The following is an 18,872-nucleotide window of genomic DNA, read 5'->3' on the forward strand; positions in this document are numbered from 1 at the left end:
AGCCAAGTGCCGTCACGTCCCCAGAGGAGGCTGATGTTATTTGTTCTGCAGCTGGAAAACCGTTTGATGAGTTCTGTCAGAACTTCAGCTTTTTTTGGTCTCTGACTCGATCTGTTCCCCAAACCCTCTTCAGTCAGATGGTGGCATTAGGGGTGCGTGTGAGGGAGGGCGGGGGTCACCTGGGACGTCAGCCTGGGTTGCAGCACATCGGTGAGGCTTTAATTTAGTGTGCGAGGCGAGCCGCGGCGGACTCTCCCAGCAGAGACGGTGCTGTGTTTGTTTTGCGGGTGTGTAAATTAGCGGTAATTCGTTTGCTCAGTAATGACGTGGGAGAGCTAATTAGGGCAGTGTTGATGGGTGCATTAATTAGTCTCTAGTGAGTGATGCTAATGAGACCCTGATTTGGAGTGTGTGTTTGTGTTTGCATGTGCATGAGTGTAAGCTATGTATCTGTAAAGGCCTACCACTATAGGTCATGCCATTAGGAATGTAGCGTGAGAGCACGTGAAGAGCGGTGAAGACAGCGAGAGTTTGTCTGGGAGTCGGCGCGTGTCCTCTGTGTGTGCGTGTGTGCGTGAAGGACACAGCAGGTCTATATCTGTGTATAAGAACCCCTTTAATCCCAGTGGCTCCATGATGTCGGCCATGCCTGGCTGAAGGCTGATCCCTCCTTTCAACCATCACAGGGCCGACGGGGCCCTGCTCACACATCACCACACCGAACGCCACGGCGAGGAGGCGGAGGTGTGCAGGAGACCGGTCACACTGCGCTGGTTTCGGTGCAACAGCTGCATCACAATCATAAATTCATCCCAGCCTATAAAAACGTCCCGGACACAAAACAGACAACACAGGGAGCCGTAATGGATGAAAGGCTGTTTTATAAGTGTGCTCAGTGACAGGTCCACTTCACAGATAAGAAGGATCCATCTGTGTGTGGTCACAGCGGGGCAGCGCTACTACTCTATTCTGTGGCATCTCTCAGTCAAGGAGTGACAAGGTGGCAGCTTGCTGTAAGAATCTAGAATTTATGGCATATTACTGACGTGGCATTCATCATAACAGTGGTGAGAGGCAAGCGTATGGGGGGGATTGGCTTTAAAGCCTCACCAGTGATCTATTCTAATCATATTTATTCATGACTATCCCATTATACATAATCCAGTACTATTCCTGTTCAACTGTATCCTCTGCTGTTTCGTGCTGTCGCTCATTTCTTCGCCTCCTCTCCTTTCTCTTGTACGAATGCTGAGGAAAAGAGAAATTTGAATCAGCATGAGAGGCCGGGAGATCATCCTGTTTAAAGAAACTCGGAGTCATCTGTGGCTCCCAAACTTTAACTGACAAATACAATAAGGTGATTTATTTTTAGAGCAAAGCGGCGAGAATTTCAACTGATGTTTCACAACAAGAGATCAGTCAAAGGGTTGAGGAGATGGAGATTTGTCATGCTGAGCTTCATTGAAGGCTGTCAGAGAGACTTACTGCTTTGGATCTATGGCATTATGGGAGAGGGAGTTCAGAAAGCGTACCTCGAACCACCAGCTTGCAGTCCACCTCGTCTTGACCAAGGTCGTTGATGGCCCTGCAGGTGTATCTGCCCCCATCGAACAGGCTTGGCTTGCGTATCTTTAGAGTCAATACTCCCTGGTTGTTCTGCATCAGGAACTTGGGGTCTTCACCGATGATCATGTTGTTCTTCATCCAAATGATCTTTGGCTGAGGAACAGTGTGTTGGAGGAAGAGGCAAAATTGGCGGGATGGATGAGAGGAGAGAGGAGGAGGAGGGAGAGCGTGAACAGAGCGAGGGATGTCGGGGAGGGTGGCAGAGCAGAGGGAGGAGGGGAGAGGGAGAGGTGAAATTAGGTCAACATTTCGACTTGACAAATCTTTGCTGATTCGTCGGGAGAGGGAAAAAAAGGTGTTCAAAGATCTTTTTGCTCCACCTCTTGTTCTATCTTCAGACATAAAAATATACCCCTGCTGCAAAGGCATCAAAATCCTCTCTGACTGTTCTACACTCACTGTTTGACACTCCAAACTTGTACGCTCACTCACTGAAAAAGCACAAAGCATAAAATATCTGGCGCACCCTTGCAGCAGAGCTACATCAGTAAAGTGCACAAAAGCTGAGAGGTTCTTGCTCTGTAGTTTATAGTTCATTTGTAAGGTAAAGCTGGGGCATTACCTACTGTATATTCCACAGATTTGTAAGCTAAATGAGACACTTCTTTAAAAAAAATAAAAAATTAATATTGACATAATATAATATAATATTTTTTAAAATCGAATCTTTATTTTTCCTTGACTAAATGACTTTAATATAGTAAAGTGAAAACTAAATCACCTTTTCAAACAAAGCATCCCCGACACACACACACTGTTTCGCGGTAGGTGTAAATACCTTGGGGTAGCCGCGGACGGCACAGCTGATGGCGGTGGCGTAACCTGCAACCACACATCGGTCCACCAGGGGCGCTGTGAATTTTGGGGATGCAGTTACATCCTTCTCTTTGAAGGGTGGAGGTTCATAGTTCAAACCTGGACAGATGGAGAAGTGATATCAAGTTATTTCTTATTTATTCCAACAATAAATTATTGCACACACGCTTCTTAATGCACCAAATGTTTTCAGGTACAGTACATTCCTACTTTCCTTACACAGGGTATGTGAGTTTGGGAGAATATAACATGAGCTTCCTTGTGTGAATGAATATTAAACCTATTTTTAGCAATTGATGAGACAAGAGAATATTCTGAAAAGTTTTGTTTCCCATCGAAACGTGTGTGTAAGGTGTAAACCCAGATTGATTTAATGTTACTGGTCCTTTTAAAGGAGGTCGATAGTTACAGGTTTACCTGACCTCAGCATGAAAAGAAAGCACTCTGAGTGACCATCCCTCTCATCAAACAATCTTTGATATGCTTTGGCTCAGAGTTTATTGTTTTGCTCTGTTCCTCCACGGTTCAGTCGTGGAAAAGTTTCCAAGGTGCAATCAAAGTTAGAGTCTGGGTTGTGGGTTGAAGTTCATTATTGAGGAACAACAACTGTGAACCTTGATATCCCGGTAAGTAAGTGATTGTAGCTCATGATGTTAAGATATATTAGCATGCTAATTATATTAGGAAAGAGAGCACACAGGAATAAATTAGAAATGCCACTTGTACTCTTAGCATAACAAAAAGACAGGTTAGGATTATCTCAAAGAAGATTAAAAAATTCATGAATATGTGAAATGAGCTGCTTCCAGCAGGCTAATTAGATACCATGCTGTGCGTGATATGGTTGAGACCACTTGGCTTGCAGGCTAGCTAAATATTGCATGTGTTGTGGAGGCAAGTTTTATACAGTTTGTGCGTTCATGTGGTGTTGGAATAATAAGAAAAATGAGTTTAGGACTTGGAGAATTTGTGTGAATGCCAACTCAAGTTGGAGCAACTTGGAAAGTCTGAGAAAATTCTCGCACTGAAGTTGTAGAGTGGCTGAAGTCATCAACCATAAACTAATCAACATGATTTTATGTTAAACAGTAACTTGTAAATTGCCCATCTCTCTGTCCTTGCTCTTTGCTATTATGTTAATATTGGAAAGAGGTGTCTATGTCTGTGTGTGTATGTACATTTCGTTAGATCAACCATTTTACAACTCAGGAAATTGAACCTTCTGAGGAGCATGTCACTGCCCACTTTTAGAATGGCTCTGTTTCTAGAAGTAAATTTCCCCTCCATTGAATTTTCAGTTAATCCTTACAAAAAGATTTGGTTCATTCCCCCCCTGCCCCCATGGTCTCTTTGGCATGGGGCCCCCAAGGTCCCTTGAAACTCTCCAGACTGGAAACTAGCCAGAGATTGATGACTTGACCTGATCAAGCCAAAGACGGCAAATGATTCCTGGGGCACTGAAGGCAATATTTGTCCTAATTTTGATGGACATGACTTAAATTAACCTTCACCGAAGTATTTGGCTGGTTTGTGTCACACCTCTGAAGCCGCCTCTAATCAAGGACTGTGTGAAACATTCTACTGAAAGGCTTAATTAATAACCCAGTGTATTGTCTTGCCTTTAATAGCCATACCACATTCTGTTACACTAGCAAATTGTTTTAATTTGCCGATTACCATTTCAATTATGGAGACAGGGAGCTGACTTTTGTTTCATCCTGAGGTCAGGTGGGCACCATGATCAACAATTCCTACAAACGAGATTGGCTGGTTGACTGCCAAGTTTTCTGGGAGAGTAAGCAAATGCAACAACACGACAACAGTGGCAGCATTTGGCTGGTGGCAGGTGTTAATTTCCCAGCTTAGTTGCTTTCATAATCCGCGGCCAGTATTAAATTTTATTTAACACTCTGTCAAAGAATATTTCTGTTTAGCATAATCAGTGTGAATTAATTTTCTTTTAAATTAGATTCAAGCTATTAATCACGGCCAGCAATTAATCTCAACTTGCTCGGATGTTATTACTGTGTTCTATACTTAAAAATCTTATTACAGTTTGTATTTTTAGTCATTTTTGAATGTGAAATGTTAATCACCATCCCTGATAACTTCCTCTTTTCATAATGCTCAGTTTATGTTTTATCTGAATACACTGTGGCCTACAGCTCAGCGTGCATTAGATGCTTCTTGGCATGAAAAGCGACGCCATCGTGTAACGCTGCACAGTGCTCTGCAGGGATTTCATTACCTGTTTTGATAATGATGGCGGTGTTCTTGCTCATGCCAGGATTGTCACTGAGGCCGCAGATGTTTTCGCTGAACACTCGAAAGAAATACTCGTTCCCCATGACCAGGTCAGACACAGTGCAGCTGGGCCTACGGTTGTGCTCATAGACCATGAACCACTCCTGATGTGAGAGAGACAGATAGACAAACAAAAAGAGAGGGAGAGAGGAGAGGCAGAGGTTCAAAGAGGCTTATAGCTGAGGTTGAGATCTGTATAAGCTGAAGAATCTCCTATCCCTGCCACCCATGTTCCTCTAGTCCACCTTCCTGTCGAAGCATGAAACATAATGACCGTGACAGTATAGCGAGGCTTTTGCTGATACGTGACAAAACTATAAGCGGGAGCACAAATATAACCATCCTGAAAGTCCACTGGACACTTAAAGATGTTGGAAAACAGCAATGATGCAAGTTTCTGCTCAAAACAACAACCAGGCTGTTCCTTTTTATTTAAAATTTAGCGGCTATCAATATTGTCTTCTCAAAAACAACATGGAGAGAAGTGGCAGGCATATAATCACATTAATGTTTCCCAATAATTATCTAGACTGTGGCAGCCCGCCATTCTAATTGGTCCCGCCACACTTTCATTATGAACCCAAAACATTTTTTACTCTAACATAAGACATCTCTAATTGTCTTGTGCATGGTGTGTGCAGCGCTATTTGCAGCGCTGTTGACCGCGTGCTCGCTTGTGCCGTCTTGCTCTCGCGTGTGCGTCCATGTGCTACCGCGTGCTACTGCTATGGTCCATAATGTTTTTACCATCCTCGCAGACAGTCAGAGCTCATAGTTTCAGCTGCAGTTGTGCAACGCAAAGCAGCTGTATCTCTATCTATCTAACACACAAATAAAGGTTAAAATGTATTTTAGAAATACATTGATAGATGGTTTCTGTCATTGTAGGTCGTTTTTATCTCACTGATGTTTTTTTTAAAGTTTTCATGTTTCTGATAAGTTTGGTTTTAATTAGTTATTTGATGCTATAAAATGGTGTGACAGCTGAGACTGACGAGTCTGCACAAACATGAACCTTTTTCATTCTGTTAAGAACTGTAGTTATTTATTTATTTTTGGGTCACAGTCATTATCGCAGACCTCCAATATGGCAGCCAGTGAGTTGCCTCACCTGAACCCCACATCTATATTCCCATACACATCTCTTCATGCATACCTTAGTCTTCTTGTCAGCCTTCTGAATGGTGTAGCCGATAATCTCAGAGTTGCCGTCGTCTTTGGGCGGCTTCCACTCCAGCGCAGCGTTGAAACCCCAGACGTCTGAGACATGCACATCACTGGGAGGCCCGGGCTTATCTGGTGGGATTGTGAGAAGAGACAACGTTGGGGATAGAAATGGAGAGGATTTTTCATGAAACTAGGAACAAGATGAGTTTATTAGACAATTATGAGCAGAAAAGAAGAGACTGGACAGTTAGTTGAGTTAACAAACTCTGTTTCTCTGCCTGGGTAGAAATGTAGGTAAGCTGTTAGAAGTAGAGAAAGAGGGGTGGTGGTGATGAACAGATCTGGAGCAGGGAAGTCCCATAGAGGGAAAGGAATCAACAGTCGTAGGGGAGATTGACAGATTAGCAGAGCGAAAGACAAAGGTTCAAGGAAAGTAGGTGATCGCTGTATATATTCATAGAAAAACTGTGTTGGCATAGAAGTGACAAAGTACATAGAGCAGAAAAATGCAGTGTGTTTATCATCAGGCCCTCTGTGTGGCCTGCATCATAGACAGTGCAGTACAGAAATACTGTACAACATAGTCATGTATTTGTCATTAATCTTGCTCTGAGTGCTCTCTGTGGAGTACAGTACAAAGTGTGTGCAGCGCAACGGTTTCTGCCCGTTAATCCTTCATGTAGTATCTCTTGCTGAAACAGTAGGGTGACAGATCAGCTGAGGGGGGCCTGATCCGAGGAGTCGCAGCCTCTCATTAGCTCAACCTTCTCAGCAGCAGAAGTGACAGAGTAGCCCTCAAAATCCGAACCTAATCCCAGTCTAAACGCAAATAATCCCAACGGAGCCCCCCCTGTCAAATAATCCAACCAGTAACCTGACCCAGGGAGACAGGCCATAAACTGAGGAATGAGCTGGCGGCCACGGTGGCAGTGCTGGAGTCAGGATTATGCTGGAGAGAGTGGAATCAGCGCTTTGATGATTTGCTTCTTAAAGTCACAGATCCTTAGCAGTATGAAATTAGGAATTATCATCAAATTTGAAAAAACTTGTGACATGTCAGAGATTTGGGCTCAAGCCCTCATCCCGCTCACACAGGTTATTAAGCATTTACCTTGTTAAGTATGAACCATGCACGGTGTTCTAATCCTAAAGAGAGAACATGCAACAGGAGTGTTTTAAATTGAAGCTGAGAGGTTGTAGGTGCTGTGCCGGGACTGACCTACAATCTGAATGAATATGTCAGCGCTGTCCACCATGTTCTCGATCTGGACGGACAGTGTGTACTTTCCGGAGTGGGTTCTTTCTGCTGTGCGGATGAAGAGGATGGTGTCCACGTCACTGGTACGAGTTCCCACCGTTTTGTCCTCCAGGGGAACACCTTCTCTGAACCAGGTCACAATAGGGCGAGGCTTACCCTGTGGTTTAGAGTGACGAAAAAATCCAAATAAAGGAAGACATTTTTCAAAGAAGAAAGCCCTCAAAGAAATGTGATGATGTTCTGTGATTTTGGACGGTAGCCTTTTTTCAGTTGTTTGTGTTAGGAAATTCATCTCAACTAGGCACACCATCCTTTTTTTAATTTGTCTCAGCTGCAGTTAGAAAATATATCCCATCAGTGATGAAACAACCATTGGAATCGAGTCTGTCCACAGAATTCTACTGTGGGTGCTCTTTCCTCCCAGGGGAACAACGTGTAGCCACGTCCTCTGTCTCAGAACATGCTTTTCATCTATTTCTTCAAAGGCAGACAGAGCTGAGTCTCACTTTTTGTTGTCTGTTTTTATTTATAACAGTTGCTTCCCCTTTGCTACTTGAGGTTAGCTTCTTTTCCCCTTTCCAATCATTTGCAAGCTACTGTCAAATGCTGTGATGATTCTTGTGCCCTTTGAGTGCTCGCTCTCTCTGCTGCTAGCAAAGTTTACATATCGGATTTACATTTCAGAAGAAACTAGAATTTCCACCTCGCAGTTGGAAGCCTCTGCCAGCCAGTCAAGTAGAAATCCACAACCATATAGGGGAGACTTTGAAGGAATTTAATAAAAAGGTATTCCGTTTATTTTATGATTACTTTCATTTGACCTCTTAAATTATGGTAAAAAACATATTTTGGGAGGTCTTGATCTTTTTGCCACCAACGTCTAAGTAATTCATTGTTTGTGCCAAATTTGAAGAAATTCCCTTAGCATTGTGCTGAGATATCGCAGTCACGGGAAGATCTGATTCCTGAAATGCCTCGATACCAGCAACATAAAACAAACTGCCCAGTCAGATTTCAACCAAACACAAAGTCCCAGCGGATGTCCCAGAATGGGCAACCAAAAGTAAAATAGGATGTTTTCTTGCCTGTCTTCCTAGGCAAGTTGAGTTTATACTTGAAAATAAGTCACTTAGGAGATCCCATGAAACCCCTCAGTGATTAACTGTTTAATGTGGAGCAAGGGGGGAATTTGTAGGCTTCAAGCCAAATGCTACTTTTTTTGTCCATTTTTCAAGTAAACCAAACTAAAAAGTTGATTTCATTTTGAAAACTACAACAACCTCCATCCACACAAGCGTTTCAGCTCCGTATCGTCCATAGCGACAAGCAAGTAAGAGCAAGGATTGCTTTGCTTGGACCTGGACCAATGAGAAGGTGGAACTGTTACTGACTGGTTAGGATACGTTGTGACCGAAAACACCAAATCAGCAAGCAATTGTGAGTGTTTACATCATCATTTCCAAACGTCTCCATACCTACAACACTTTAATTCTGCTATTACAAACCTAGTCTGTATTACTAATCTTAACCGCAATTTAACTGAGAAAAAAAGCCAGAGTTTGGCCACCCTAAACTAACCTGGAAGGGGATGACCAAGTTGACCTTATCGCCCACAACCCTTATGAGTTTGGTTCTCAGTTGGCGCGGCAGGCGGATCTTTGGAGACTCTGGGTGGTTGACACAGGAGAAACATCAAAGGAAGAGATGAGTAGAACTTGTGGATGTGTGGGTGGTGTGGAGGAGTGTGGACATACAAAAATGTACAACATGTACAGTTAGTTTGTCATGTTAATGAGCAAGTATGTGTGTGCCAGGAGTATAAATTATTGAGACAGGAAAATACAGAGCGGAATCATTCCTTCTCAAATGCAGCACATGTTTAAGAAATAATCCTTGAGAAGATTTACAGTGATTTTATTACAACTAAGACCCAGTGGTAAGCTTGATAATTGTTTGTTTATTTTTTTTTAGCAAACAGCACTACTCTTCAATGGCTGAAAATAGCAATGGCAAATGAGTCTTAGAGTTTCTTAGAGTTCAAAAAGATTTTGCACCAAGAGCACTGTGGTCCACTTTACATCTGTTGAATTTCTGTGATAAAAAAATAAAATAATGATAGGAGACTTAAAAAGCATATCTCACCCATGATCTCTTTGATGGTGACAGCCTGGGAGAGAGTGGCAGGGCGGCTGCGGCCTGCGATGTTGACTGCCACTACTCTGAACAGCAGCTTCTCCCCCACTGGGAGATTCTTCACCCTGTAGTGGTTATTTTCCACTGGTGTCTTATTAGCTTGCACCCACTGGTCACCTGAGGGATGAGTGAAGAGGCGAGCAAGGAACAGATCAGAACCAATCCAAAGATGTCTGGATAAAGTTGAGAAACTCATTGGGTGTATAATTCTGTAATAACATTACATAATAACAATGTTCACTATTTGACTGTTTGCCGAGCCACATCACATTTCCCTTCTTTCCATGACAATGGACAATTTACCACTCCAGATTCTAGTCACAAGACAATGGGTCCTTTCTTTTTGACAGAAGTCGATAAAAGTTGGATTCCAGGCTCTACTTAGCTAATTAAGCTGACAATATTAATACGAAATCATAGTGGGGCCACCAGTAATAATAGAAATAATGTAAAGTGAATGTGCTGGTCGTAATTCTTCAAAGTCTTTCCATTTAACTTCGTAGACTGATGTATAGTTATTACCTCCTTGAGGTAATAATAATTCTATCTGCCAGGGAGGTTCTGTTTTCACCCTTGTTTAACTATTGTTTTTGGCAGGATTTCACAAAAAACATTGAACAGATTTCTACAAAACTCGTTGGAAGGATTTGGGCATTGGCCAAGAAAGAACCCATTTAAATTGTGTGTATATCCAGACATAATGATAGAAATTATTGACATTTTTATAATTTCTCCAGCAATAATTTATGAATCGTGATGAAATCAATCGGGTATATTCAGGGGACTGATGCGTTTGTGTTTTGGTTTTGTTGATTGAATTAAAGGAGACTGTTGGGCCTTGCCGGAAGTACGCACTGTACTGAGTGCTAGTTAGTGGTGTCCTTGAAAGAACAACCTGGTCACTATTGTTTGTTGGAAAGTTGGACGGATAAGATAATGTTTGCAACTTTTATAGAAAATCTACACAGTTTAATCCTTTCCTTACACTTTTGTTCTTGTGTGTTTGGTTTTGAGAATGCTAAAAAAAAAAAATAAGTCAATATAAACTTTTTAAACTCCAACATATCATTAAACAAAATTTAAGATTACTAAGCTACTGTATGATTGACAGTTTGTACAAACAACCTTTGCAGTATCACAACATCTTTTTAAATGGCTATAAAGGGTACTTACACCTAAAAGCCCCATAAAGTTATGCTGTAAATGAACAACCAACCACCCAATCGATTTAATCCTACCATAACCCTCAATAACAACTCAGTATTAAGTGGTACATATTTTTGCATATATTTACTTCCTTCCTTGCAGTACTCAATGATGTAACCGTCGATGCCGCCCGCTCCGATTCTGTCTGGAGGAAGCCACTTGAGTGCACAGGTAGTGTCTGTCACATCATCCACCATGAGACGAGTGGGTTCGCTGGTGGGGGCTGAGAGAGACAGGAGCTAATTAATACGTTAATACCCAGTGTAAATTGGATGGGAGGCAGGTTAAGCTGCCTCCATGAGCATTGTGTGGAAAAACCTCTGTTAATTAACCATTCTGCTACTGACAAATGGCAACGCACCAATGGGCATGAAGGGCTTTGAGTTTCCACTGGGCTGCGAGACGCCGATGCCGTTGACTGTAAACACTCTCATCTCATAGAGAACACCTTCAATCATCTTCTTAGCTTCGTACGTGGTGGACTCGTAAGCATCAAAGTTGAGCTTGGTCCATCTGGACGAGCCAACCTTCTTCCTCTCCATCAGGTACCCTGGAGAAAGCAGTATCAACATACGGTGAAGTCATTAAAAAATGGCTGAGCTTTCTTCAGAAGGGAGTTCAAACACATTGCACTGCAACAAACAGAGAGCATTCTAAACTGCTGTTTTCTCCTGGGAGGAAGACATCAGATGTGAACATTAGACGCTGTGTGTTCCAGGGGTACCTTTAATGGGAACTCCGCCATCAAATGCAGGAGGGTCCCATGTGATCGTGCCACAGTTCTCGCCAACTGATAAGCATTGGACATTCTCAGGAGGATTGGGCACATCTGGAGAGGCAGGTTACAGTTGGAAATGGAAGGGGGGGAAAGATGAAAAAAAGCGAGAAATGGGAGAAGTCGTGGGTATGAGAGAGGATAAGAAGGTAGATCCTTTTAAGCCATACAGTATTTAAAAAAGCCGCAGAATCACGACTTGGAAAACCTTATAATCGTAGATTAAATCATATATATACTTCAGCACCATTTTCAACCCCGGTGCTTATAATGTTAAAAGCATTCTTCAGTACTATAGATATTTTGTTTTTCATTCAGTCCATTAGTTAATGTTCATGTCAAGTGGATTTGCTGTCTGCCTATAATAGTGCCAAATTGTGGTATAATTATAACAATCTTATATATATTCATAAGGATGATGAGGAATCATTTAAAAAATGAGTTCCTTTTTTATGAAAACCTAATTAATTTAATTAATTTTAATTAAATGAAAGAGACTTGCCATGATTTCAGGGTAACTCTTACTGCCCATCTTTCAAAGCAATAAAAGCAGACTATGACATATCATTTTTATTTCTATGTGAAAATAAAAATAAAACAACGGCTGCCTTGAAATCCTGAAAGTACACCTAAAGCATGGAGGTTATGTTTTCATCTGCATTTGTTTTTTTTGTTTTTTTTTTATTCTTCGACATAAAAATTGCTTAACTGATTTCTGTTCAATTATGAGGGGAGGCGGGGCATGATCCAGGGAAGAACCCAGTAATTTTGTTATGGATCCAGATCAGGGGGCGGATACGTTTTTCAACCTTTTTTTGATTTCTCAGCGAAAAATTCTTGGATCTTGATGTAAAAAATCAGGCATGTTTAGGTGACTGACATTTATGAATATGGGCAATTTGGTGCAGATCCAAATAAAGATCTAGATCTAGTGAATTTAAATGATGTGGTTTATAAATTAGTTAGCAGTGTTACAAAAAAACAACTGGATGGATTACCACAAACCTGGTGGAAGGATGTGGTATTTGGTCCGGATCACAGGATAGATTCAGGAATTGTCCCTTTTTTTTTTTTTACATTATGAGAGTTTTGGGATGTTTTCACCAATTTCCCAGAGAATAATTGATGGATCTAGATGAAAGATGATATTTAAGGGACTGATTTCTATGAGTGTGTGAAATTTGGAGAGCCTCGATTGAATTTAAAGGAACTTGGGCCTTGGCAGAGGTATACACTGTTTTGAGTCCTATTGTAGTTTTCTATGATTTTCGCATATTTATGTCCATATTTTTTGACATAACCATTTCACAGTCTCACAGCAACATCCTACAGCTCTAATTGAGCCATGGAAAATAGTATGGGAGCCACGAAAGGAAGAATAATCAAGTGAAAAAGGACAAAGTGAGAACAAGCCACTGACCCACGACCTTGATAAAGAGTTCAGCCTTGTCCTCTCCAGAAGGGTTAGTCACTGTGATGGAGTAGTGGCCCTCGTCGCCTATCTCCGCCCCCTCTATGACAAAGCTGCTGGTGGTTTTGCACGACTCTACACGGACTCGTCCCTCGTCCTCAGCCACCACCTACCATACAGATCAGGACAGAGCAAGAGAGAGTCGGACAGGAAAAAGGAAACTGTTGAAGAGAGCGATGACGGCACAGCTGCTACAATGACAGGTGATTCAACCATCCCACTCTAGTTCATGTTTCACTCTTCCTTTGTGCTGTTCAGTGACTCACGGCTGGTTGATGCACAAAGGTAGAACGTGTCTGACGTGTGTTCCAGTGTTTATGAAGTGAATGGTGAGAATCTGCTCTATAGACTGTTCCTCACCTGGTCTCCTTTCATCCAGCACACTGTGGGGGCTGGCTCTCCCGTGATCTCAACGTCAAGGCGAAGTTTGTTTCCAGCCACCACGGTGATGAGGTTCTGGTTGCCGGTGCTGCTGGTGTCCAGGTGGATCTTGGGTGGTTCTTTCATGAGAGGTCATTGAGGTTAGAACGATAACAAGTTTGAGATAAGACACCAACATGATTTTGCTTTGTTGCGTCACATGGATGACAATCTGTGCTAACACTCAACGTATTAGATCTGATGATTTTTGGGGATTAGCATCATGTTGAAGTGGGTAATGCTAAACAAGCAAGTTGGGGTGTGCGTCCACTAGATTGCATCCCGGGCTGCATTTTTCTATCCTACCCCGTCTGAGCCCAAGAGGAAACAAACCTACATGACCCAAACCTGAAAGACATTTTTGCTTTTGTGTCCGAACCCGACCAAAGCCCAATGCAGTTTATATAAGTTGAAGTGAGTTTGTGTTACTCTGTCCCTGAAACACATCATTATTGCTTGTTTCCCCCGATTACACACATGTACAGTGTCAAAAATATCCCCAGCCAATGTGACCGACCTGACCCGAACCAGATTACCTCTTTAAAAAATGTGTCCAAAGCCGGCCTTTGTCAGGTATCTACACTCTAGTGTCCACTAGGGTGGAGTGCAAAGGATTTCAGTAAAAAAAAATTGTGTGTCATGAGCACTTCAGTTAAATAATTTTTGCTTTATTTTTGCATAGTTGCAAAGTCACTAGTTGCATTTCAACACCCTTTTAAGGAGGAAAAATGACCTACTCTACTGCAGTGATGTCATAGTGTACAGGGCATGTAAGCACACTGTGACATCACTCTACAAGGTGGACTTATAGCCGAAAGTAAAACACTGAGTGGTGCTTGTGTCATGTATCAGCACTTCTTTGTTTTCCTAAAGATACCTAGAACTAACACATCCTTATTTTGAATACTGCAACAATACTATTTTCAATCAATGCTTTCTGAATAATCTTCCTAAATCTGCTTTGTAGGTTTAGGAAATTACCTCACAGGTTTGACAGAGTTAAAGCTACAGAGTAAAAGGTTAAAGAAAACATCTGTGATATTGGCACTAGGTGTCCTGCTCTTCAGCACTGTCTACTGTTAATTACATGTCTATACAATAAGACAACAACACTAACCTTCTAGGGGAACATATTCAATCTTGATTTCTGGGGAGAAAAATATACAAATGAAAACATTGTTAGCTAATATCCAGAAAATGCATCAAATGCTTCTCATTTTGATTGTCGGGTCGCTCTCACCCAGGAAGTTGAGTTTTGCTGAGAGAGAAATAGCGTAGCCATCAGGGACAAAAGTATAATCTCCAGCGTCCGAAGGAATCACGTCATCAATCATTAGCTTGTGGATCCTGGGTACACGTTACCAGATGTAAGCAAGGAGACAACACGTATTGTGATCCACAATTATGCAAAAGACAGTTGCCCAGGCAACATACTTCATGAGGCAATATTGCAGAGTGAGAAACGTGCAAAATGGCTTTCACCTTGTGTGACCGCTGCTGCCTCCTACCATCGGCAGCTCTGACGGAGGGATTACTGAGAGAAACACCAGACCCTCGGGGAGTGTGTGTGTGTTGTGTATGTATGCGTGTGTGTTTGGACCTTAGAGCTTTACAGAATCCAAAAATTGGGTCAAACGACTAAGAAAACCGTTTCGTAATAGTTTGCCAAGCCATGTGACAGACACTGCTTACTGTGATATGATTTTGTGAGTCTGTGTGCGTGCATGTCTGTATGTGTTTGTGTGTCCGTATCTGTGCGTGACAGCCGGGAAAGGGAGCTCAAGGCAAATGCTTTCTGACGTTCATACTTGGACCCCCATAAGCAAAGTTACATTACCTTCCGATGTGCGATATTTTGATGCGATCACTGGCCTGGACTTCAACCCCGTCCTTGAACCATTTTCCCGTCACTTTGTCATCAGACACTTCGCACTTGAACACAGCCTGTTCAGCGGCCTTCACTGTCAGGTCACTTATGCTCTGCAGAATCTGCAGCTCCTTATCTGTAGCAAAAACAACAACATAGATAGATAGTGCAGCATTTACACAATGAAATGTAACATTTGACAAGTGTCATAAATGTGTGGCTACAGGTTTTCACTACAGTAATGTCATTAATTTTACGGGAACTGAGTTGTACGTATTTATTTAGAATATATTAACTCACTTAAATTTGCACTGGTAATCAGTTGGCACACACTTCATTTGGCTTAGCACAAAGACTGGAAACACGGTTGTTTTGTTCTGTCCAGAGGTAACACTAATTCAAATGCTACCACCTACACCAAGGAGGTTGTTTTCAGCTATTCTTTTGTTTGTTTGTTGCGGATCCAGGATTGTTCTTTTTTTTCACTTTCTAACATCACGAAAGAGGAAGATTTTTTAACATTTTCATTGATTTCTCAGAGATGTGTGAATCTTGATGGAAATACATGTTTTTTTCACGGAGCCAGCCTTTATTGTGCTAAGCTAAGCTAAGAAAGCTGCTGCGGCTGTAGCATCATATGAAACTGGTATCAATCATGTAACTTTTGGTAGGAAATCAACCGAGCACATATTCAAAACTCAAAATATTCTTTAAAACATACTCTCAGCTTCGAAAACATTTCTCTTTTCACTAATTGTGAGGGGATTACTTGTGGCAATTTCCCTCCAGTAAGTTTTCTTGACTCCTGTTGATTTCAGCCACAACATGACACACTGTGGTACGCTACAATAATGAGGACTCCCTCCATAAACTTGTGGTTCACCCTATGCCGGCGTGTTATTTTGCCATTTAGGTTGGAACACTCTGGTTAAATCAGCCACCTGGTGCACTCCAACTATGACTGGGGAGTCCAGACAGACTTTTTCTCACATTCTAATCAATTTAGGAGATTCGTCTGGCTCGCAGGTTCGCAGCAACTTAGACAGCTGAACAGGCGAGAGATGAGACTCCGCCATCAGTTTTCGAGGTGCTAAAGCAAATTAGCATGACGAATAGGGTGATGAACAACTGATACAAGGGATTAATGGAGTAATATTAATTATGACATGAGTAATGACAAATTTATTGCTTTTCATGCTTGTCAAAATGGAAAACATCAAGATGCGCTAATGTGTGAATTTTCTTTAAGGTCCTAATTAAGGAACCATGTCTGAAAAACTTGATACACCAGCTGATGTCTGGAACTTTCCACTTCTGTTACTATTAGATCTAACTTTGGATTTATAAGAGTATTGATTTTCTATGTTCACTGCTCTACGGTGGCTCTGAAGTGCAAATCGTCCCTCCAATCAGCAACGAGCTTCGTCGATAGCATGTACCTACCTTTTCCAGTAGATGTTTATGCCCTTTTGTATTGTTGTTGTGTTTTTTTTTTATTGGGTTTTGTGATGTGCCGTTATGTTTTGCACTTCATGAACATATATGTCATGTTTAAGCATTTAAATATACAGAATTATTCAATAGTTTTTAGAAGAAGTCAGGTCATTCAAGACCTTTAGGTTGATGAATTTTGATTCTTCAATCTTGGTTTGATGTTATTACCTTCTTGAATCTCAGGTTGATTTTCAGTGTTATGATTTCAGGAAGCACGGCATCAAAACACAGAACTAAATGTGATGAGAAATGTTGATCACTGGCAGGGACGCTACACGAAGAGAAATTACCTTCAACCTCCATTTCTGCCTTCGACTCGTCACCGTTGGTGATGGCGTAGTACATCCCAATATCCTCCTTCGTAGCTTCGTTTATGATCAAAATGTGCCTCTTCCCATCTTTCTTAAACCTGTACCTTGAACCTGCAGTTTCTTTGTTCAGCTCAACTCCATCTTTCATCCTGAGGAGAAAACACACAAACATATATGTTGTGGTGACCCAGACACACAGAGGTGAGAAAGAGCTGATTGAATGGTCTGCTCTGTGCTACTTGGCTATATAGCCTCCAGGATCACAAGGTTTTGGAACATTTAAAAAATGGTGCAAAAGGTGACTTTTTGTATTTGGACCTTTTGTTTTTATCTTTGTTTGCGTCTTGAGTTAATTATTTTCTGTTTTACTTTGAAACTTCTTTCCTTGTGTGTCTGATTTTCCTGCTCCTGTGATTGTCTGCATATTGATATAATCTATCGTGTCACACCTGAGTTCAGTTACCCCTGCCTCTCCTCTGTCACTTTGTCTGTTCACACCTATGGCCTTTCCTTGTGTTTCAGTTTCCTTATACTTCAGTTTCTTTAAACATTGCTCTTTGTCCTTGTGCCTCGTGTCTGCCTTTTCAAGAAGCCTCTATCACAACAGTGCTGTAAAACAAAGACTAGTGGCTGCTAGAAAATAATTGAAAATACACTCTTAGACTTGTGTATATTTGGAATTTACTATATGAAAGTCACTGTTATTACCAGGAAATACTTCTTGCTTTATTAAATAAAAGCAACATTCGACACTGACATCACACTTTGCAATAATGATGAGTAATTTGTAAGATGTGTCAACATTTACCATTTGTTCTCTGAGCTGGCAACCCTTTGTCTTTATAGCTGCTTTCAGACATACACTGAACTCAGGAGATCCTCCGCACTCTCTCCGGAGGAGCTGCGTTGTGAATGCAAATGTCCAAGTGTGAGCCTCCAGATTATCTGCAGAGTTTCTCCGCCTGGTCCCCTACTATAAAGTCTGCATTAAGTCCATCGAATCCGTACAACCTCCCGCCGCATTGTGCAATGTCTGAAAACGGCTTATGTTTATTCCTTTTATTGAGGAATAGTTCTGAACCTTTAGCAACAGATTATTAAATGACTGTGGGCGTGGAGGTGGCTCAGGGAGCACCTCCAGCGGATAGCTGTTGGCTGATTACTTCCCTGGTTATAAAGGCAGTAGAGAGCTGCCACATGAGGGAGAAACACGCAAGAGACTGACACACGTGGAGAGGGGAGACTAAGCCAGAGAACTGAGCTGCTACCAGAAAATTCATGTGCCTGACCATTTATGTTTGTTGTACCATTTACGTCAATACAATATTTAGAAAAGTGTGTGGTTGGTGTCTGGCTGTTGTTGGGAGACCCCCATGGCATCGTCCCTTGCCACAGTGACTAATGCATTTCTGATGTGTAACTAAACCACGGGGCACAGTAGCTCACCATTTGACGTTGGCTCCTTCCTCGGACACTTCCACCTCAAACTCCACCTTCTCATCCACCACAGTATGGACATCATCCAGATGCTTGGTGATGGTAATTGGAGGCTCTGCGGAGAAAGAGAAAGCCTTAAGTCACACCCCCAACACAGCAGCAAGGTGTTGAGTCAGTTGTACTACACTGTATTGTCAAAATCCCCCACTGTACATTGTGCCTAAATCAGCCGAGTTATGATGACTAAGAACATGAGTGGAGGATAAAATAAAAGTCTGGTGCACATGGGAAAAACAGAGCTGGAAGGCATCAGCACTTGTGCAGAGTGACTAATGCATTTATACACGGCCTGACAAAACAACCAGTCCTGTAAATGTTTGATCCTGGGGCTAAGTTGAGACTTAACTATCGACTGTCTATAGTCAAACACAGTAAACTTACTAAGATGAATTGCTAGTGGTAGTGGATACATAGTTTCTGTCCAGTTAACAACTTGAAGAAACACTGTTGAACACTTTAAAAGTAAT

General features: G+C 41.8%; 1 protein-coding gene across 6 annotated transcripts in view; it reads right to left on the reverse strand.

Moving 5' to 3' along the window:
• Positions 1-864: 864 nt before the first annotated feature.
• Positions 865-18,872, reverse strand: part of mybpc2a (myosin binding protein Ca) — a 56,145-nt gene continuing 38,137 nt past the window's right edge. For all 6 annotated transcript variants that reach the window (XM_035179834.2, XM_035179831.2, XM_035179830.2 and 3 more), the window contains 18 exons: positions 18,355-18,460; positions 16,888-17,057; positions 15,074-15,239; positions 14,477-14,583; positions 14,354-14,383; positions 13,177-13,316; positions 12,766-12,925; positions 11,295-11,399; positions 10,932-11,120; positions 10,659-10,793; positions 9,314-9,481; positions 8,750-8,838; positions 7,133-7,328; positions 5,903-6,042; positions 4,691-4,850; positions 2,405-2,541; positions 1,533-1,719; positions 865-1,248 (listed from right to left, as the gene is read on the reverse strand). In XM_035179834.2, the coding sequence (XP_035035725.1) occupies positions 1,211-1,248; positions 1,533-1,719; positions 2,405-2,541; positions 4,691-4,850; positions 5,903-6,042; positions 7,133-7,328; positions 8,750-8,838; positions 9,314-9,481; positions 10,659-10,793; positions 10,932-11,120; positions 11,295-11,399; positions 12,766-12,925; positions 13,177-13,316; positions 14,354-14,383; positions 14,477-14,583; positions 15,074-15,239; positions 16,888-17,057; positions 18,355-18,460 (2,423 nt within the window). In that variant the 3' untranslated portion in view covers positions 865-1,210. The remainder of the gene's footprint in view (positions 1,249-1,532; positions 1,720-2,404; positions 2,542-4,690; positions 4,851-5,902; positions 6,043-7,132; positions 7,329-8,749; positions 8,839-9,313; positions 9,482-10,658; positions 10,794-10,931; positions 11,121-11,294; positions 11,400-12,765; positions 12,926-13,176; positions 13,317-14,353; positions 14,384-14,476; positions 14,584-15,073; positions 15,240-16,887; positions 17,058-18,354; positions 18,461-18,872) is intronic.

The sequence above is a fragment of the Hippoglossus stenolepis genome, chromosome 16 (genome assembly GCF_022539355.2).
Source record: "Hippoglossus stenolepis isolate QCI-W04-F060 chromosome 16, HSTE1.2, whole genome shotgun sequence".
NCBI lineage: Eukaryota > Metazoa > Chordata > Actinopteri > Pleuronectiformes > Pleuronectidae > Hippoglossus > Hippoglossus stenolepis.